This window comes from Henckelia pumila, chromosome 4, assembly GCF_033568475.1.
Source record: "Henckelia pumila isolate YLH828 chromosome 4, ASM3356847v2, whole genome shotgun sequence".
Classification (NCBI taxonomy): domain Eukaryota; kingdom Viridiplantae; phylum Streptophyta; class Magnoliopsida; order Lamiales; family Gesneriaceae; genus Henckelia; species Henckelia pumila.
The window spans coordinates 41,555,839-41,561,145 of record NC_133123.1 but is presented as its reverse complement, the minus strand read 5'-3'; the positions used below and the strand labels follow the sequence as shown (position 1 = coordinate 41,561,145).

Here is a 5,307-nt window from a genome sequence, read left to right as displayed (position 1 = left end):
GGTGGACAAGGACCACCGAAGATGTGTTTTCACAGGGGCCTACTTCAAAAGCAAAAGATGCCCCGACAACAATAAAGCAGTCATGTGAGGAGAATAAAACCAAAAGAAAGTGGTAGACATGTGATTCCTCCACTAGTAAAAGATGTCATCAATAATGACATAAAAAATTCAAGACAGCTGTCTCCTCAACTAGTAAAAGATGCCATCAATAATGACATAAAGAAATACAAGACAACTGTGAGATTCCCTGAAGTTTCTCGGTGAAACGAGTGGAACTACAGCTATAAATACAGGCATTTGAGGAAGCTGAAGACATCGATCATTCCCTTCAGTTTTCTTACAAATAAATTGTTGTAATATTTCTCTCTCTTTGTATTAAGTTTTTTTTTATGTATTTCAAGAACAAGGCTACTATGAGTAGCTAAACAAATTGTCTTCTCCTCTTCAAAGGAGTTGATTTAGTAATAATATTATGTCTGAATGAATTTTTTAAATCTCTCGTTCTTTCATGTTCATATTTTATAATTAAATTTATATATCATATGCCTTAAGGTAGAAAACGAATTAAGGTTGTGTTGGGTGTCGTTGAAGGATCTTGTGCAGAAACCATCTGTTGCGACTGCATGGTTGGAGTATGAAGAGCACTTCGTAAAACTCGACAGGTATGACCCGACGACATTATGGTCAAAGAGGTATTTAAATTTAATTCATCTTACGGAAGCATGTTGAACCCTAATCTGGCGTATATCGGCTGAAAACCTTGCGTAACTAATAGTCTTGCATGGTCGGGACTGGTTCGATAGGTATAACAAAGCCACGTACAAAGGATTAGTTTTAATTATATTTTAATTCAAATATGGGGACCACTAGGGAGTGAAAATAAAGAAAAGGGTGGGTAGGGAGTTAAGTTAAAGAGAAGTTTGGTAGTGGGGAGTTTAAAATAGTTTGCCCAAGAAACAATTGCTAAACTATCTGACTTAAATTTCTTTAGAGGTGTTAAAATGAGCTATGTCAGTCGGGTTGGTCCGTTCCGCCATATAAAATAGGTGGGTTGAGTTGGTATTTTTCCAACTCACATAAAAGTGGGCCGCCCCACCCCGCCTAATGGTGGGTTGGGATGGACTGCGGGTTGACACGCCAAAACCCGCCAAATTACACGTAAACCCGCTGGATTGGCCCGTCCCGCCACAAAAAATAGGTGGATTGGGTTGGGTTGGGTGAGGAGTGTTTTTTCAATCTGCCTAAAAAGTGGGCCGCCCCGCCTAATGGTGGGTTGCGACGAGTTGTAGGCCGGCCCGCTCCACTACCCCATTTTCACACCTCTACATTTCTTTTCACATGTGAGAATCTATACAAAATATTTAAAAATATGGTATCAATATATGATATTTGAGCATCAACTAATTTGGATTGACACAAAATATAAGATTGTTTGAGTATGAAATATAAACAAATATCATATATTATTAGCATATTTTCAATGTATATAAATTGTAATAATTTTCATCGAGAGAAAACATGTTAACCTATAGAGTGCATAAACATTTGTTTTAATCAGTAAGTATCTGTATTGTAGTAACCCAGAAACCATTTTAAGATAATAATATGTTAAACATGATTAAGGGTTGGTAATTAATCAATTCCGAGGTTCAGTCGGACTTTAGAATTAAGAATTTAAATGTCATGTTTTTGAGTCAGTTCGAACAATCCGAAGATAACTTCGGACGACCCGAACTCGACCATCGGGGGTTCCGAAGGTGAGCTTGTTGACTTCGGAGTTAAGTCACGTTCGGACGATCCGAAGAGGACTTCGGACGGCCCGAACTCCCTTGTGCCAGGCAAGCAGGATTAATCAGCATGGTGTTTTGACAAGTGTCGGATTTAGGCCACTTCGGACGACCCGAATAGACTTTCGGACGGTCCGAACTCGACGTGTCTCGCATGCAGACAGTGAGTTGGAACGGACGATCCGGACTCAGCTTCGGAGGATCCGAACTCGTCCGGAAATTTTCCTATAAATAGGGCTCGTTCGATTTCATTTTGAAATACGAATTTTCGAGTTTCTTTCTACAGTTATATAGTGTGAGATATACACTTGAGGGCCCTATCGGTTATAATAGAGTTCTGGAATAACCAAGGTGTGGTTATAGTCATCCGGGACTAGCGACTCCAAAGGGCTAACTACGGAAGGTATGGTCCGGGAATCTATTTAAGTTTTGGGAGTACTTATTAGCTTAGTTAAGACTTATAGAACTTGTGTAGTGATACGGTGAACTTTTGAATATAGGCTTGGAACCTAGGATCCTACTTTACTTGAACTAGCCTAGAGGTACGTACACATTGACTGAGATTGCCAGCGAGTATACATGTTTATATGCTGCATTTATTTGGCATTATTATATGGCATGAGATATGATTTACCGCTTTTATTATTCATATGTCATGTGCATATACACGTTGAGCCTATACCTTGTTATACCTGACTATAGAGCCGCTCAGCTATATACTCGATAGTCTGTCACTGAGAGTACCGCGACGGCGGGGGCATTTATGTCTGTCTACTCTGGTGTACTAGACGAGTGTGGTTGCAGCCAGAGGTTGATCCGTGCGGTGGCAACACTCATGTGGCGCCGGTACTGAGCATAATTTTCGGATGACCCGTTACCAGTCATCATGTTGCATGCATCATATATTTACGTGTACTCATGTTTATGTACTGGGCATTAGCGCTCACGTCCTAATTGTTATCTTGGACACCCTATTCCATGGGGCAGGTCGTAGGATGGACGGAGTTGGTAGTTCAAGGCAGGGCTAGGGAGCAGGAGCCTTGAGGATTTTGTTATACATCAAGATTCGATTTAGCTGTATAATGTTTACTGTTTAAGTTTTCGATTTGGTTGTATCACTACAGATTTAAGCCTGGATTTATTACTAAGCTGATATGTATTTTATGGTTTTGTTTCCGCATGTTTTACTCTGTTAAGTTATTTTGCTGTATTAAGTTTAATGCATGCTATTAGTTGCCAGTTAGTAGGTGATACCATGCAGGGTCACTACATGTATAAACATATATTATATTTTTGACGTGGGAACCTGTAGCCGCTATCTTTGGTGCGCACTTGGTAAACCCCGAACTAACACAATAGCCTGTAAACTATGTTAGCCAGGTAAACTACACTAGGCAAACCCTGTGTGATAGAATAGTCCAAAAAAGTGTTGATAGAAAGAGTTCACCTACTCCACCAAGCTAAACACCCCCCTCAAAGACATAAACATATATTTTATTTGTTCTAAGTACCGTGAATGAATGTAAACTTAAATTTGATTTTACTTTAGAACAAATTTATCCAATTGGAGAGAACCATTCAAACCAATGTACACATTGGTGTATTCGACCAAACCATTTTTTTTTTACAATCCCAATAAATGTAAGGGTCGAATCCTATTTTAAATTAGTAAATTAAATTAAATAATGATTAAATTATTGACATTGTATTTAATTTATGTCTAATATATACGTTTTTTTAAATTATTAATAGTCTATCTTCGTTTTATATTTGAATATTTCTAAACTTTATTAATTATTATTATTAATTATAACAAGGAAGAGCATGAATTGAATTGAAGTATATAAATATATATCATATCCATTATTTTACTCTCACGAGTCATCATCACGGAAAAAGCATACAGATCATTCCAGCAATCCATTACTTTTTCTGAATATAATCCAGAAGCTTTTTTGCCAAATAAATAAAATAATTTCTTCCAACCAATTTCGATATGTAGGACTAGGAGCTCTCTGATTTTGACACCTATACCTCCAACTTTCTTTTTCTATGTTCTATTTTAAATTATAATTACACGTGGACGCTGTTCCAAGGAACTTCAAAAGCAACCCCATTGTAATATATAATAATAATAATAATAATAATAATAATAATAATAATATATAAAAAATAATTTCATCATCCTTCTACCAACTTCTCCCAACTTCTATTATTTTTCTTATATGCTTATCTGTCTGCAAATTAAATGTTCATTTTCACCATATCTAATAAAATATCATATCGTAAGATTCGTAATTTACCTTCTATCTCAAATTTATGCATATAATATTTGAAAAAAATTCTTTTGAAATGGTCATGACATAATCAATTTTATGAAACAAATCTTTCATTTGTATCACTCATAAAAAAAAATATATTATTTTTTTATTTCAAAGTATTATTAGTAAAATTTGAAAGTAGTAAAATATTCTTCCGATCCATATGATATACTGAGGTTTGAAATTTGATTTGCCCGTATTCCAGCACACGTGGCTCGTAAAGGTGACCACGTGGTTGCATTTGGGCTCTTTATCTCCTTAACTGCTGACACCTTTCGTTTATAGCAGTTAACACCCTCCCCTTATTTGTATTCTATTCTGTTTCCTATTTAGACTACTCTTTTCTCTCTGTTTTTCCTCAGAAATCAAACTCAATTCAATTCAATTCAATGGGTTCTGCAACATTCGTCGAAGTTCTTTTGGCCATATTTTTGCCACCCCTCGGAGTATTCCTAAGATTCGGCTGTGGAGTAAGTCATGTTTCCTTAATTTTCTTGATATTAATTACACTATTATGAAAGAGTTTTGGGTTTTTGTGTAGTTTTTTTTAATGTTTAATTGCAATGAAATCATAGTATTATGTGATGTTGTTTTGATGTTTTATGTACAATTATGTGGAATGCAGATGGAATTTTGGATATGCTTGTTGCTGACAATCTTGGGGTACATACCAGGGATCTTATATGCACTTTACGTGTTGGTTGCATAGTTCCATTAATGGGTTATTCAACAAATTGTACTTTAGACCCCCCAAATTCCTTAGTCGGCTATAAGTCTATGCTATCCCCGGTGCTTCATTGATGTGTTACATGAGGCGAAATCCACTCGGTTTCGGCTTGTGCGTGTGCGTGTGTTGTTTCGTTGGGTTTGTATTCAATTTATGGTGTAAATTGGGATATTATGTTCCGTAATCAATGTTGTGTCGAATAAGATTTACTTTTATTTCTAAATCTGATTTAATTTGGAGGAGGCCATAGCTTCACTTCTTAGCTTGATGTGGTGAGATATTGTTTTAGTTTTAATGAAGATAATAATGTTTGAGAGCTTTTCATTCACAATTCCGAAATCTATTTTTCTCCTTTCTCTTCATATGAGATCGAGGGGCCGTTTCGATTTTGTGAGATAGAATTGGATGGATTACAAATAGAAGACTTCTCATAAACTTGGATGCTACTCATAAATTCAAATTAAATCGGACG

General features: G+C 36.2%; 1 protein-coding gene across 1 annotated transcript; it reads left to right on the top strand.

The window, feature by feature from the left end:
* Positions 1-4,405: 4,405 nt before the first annotated feature.
* LOC140866629 (low temperature-induced protein lt101.2) lies at positions 4,406-5,050 on the top strand. Its single transcript, XM_073271659.1, has 2 exons — positions 4,406-4,578; positions 4,734-5,050. Exons 1-2 carry the CDS (start codon positions 4,498-4,500, stop codon positions 4,815-4,817), a joined length of 165 nt encoding a protein of 54 aa, XP_073127760.1. The 5' UTR covers positions 4,406-4,497; the 3' UTR covers positions 4,818-5,050.
* The last annotated feature ends 257 nt before the right edge of the window (positions 5,051-5,307 follow it).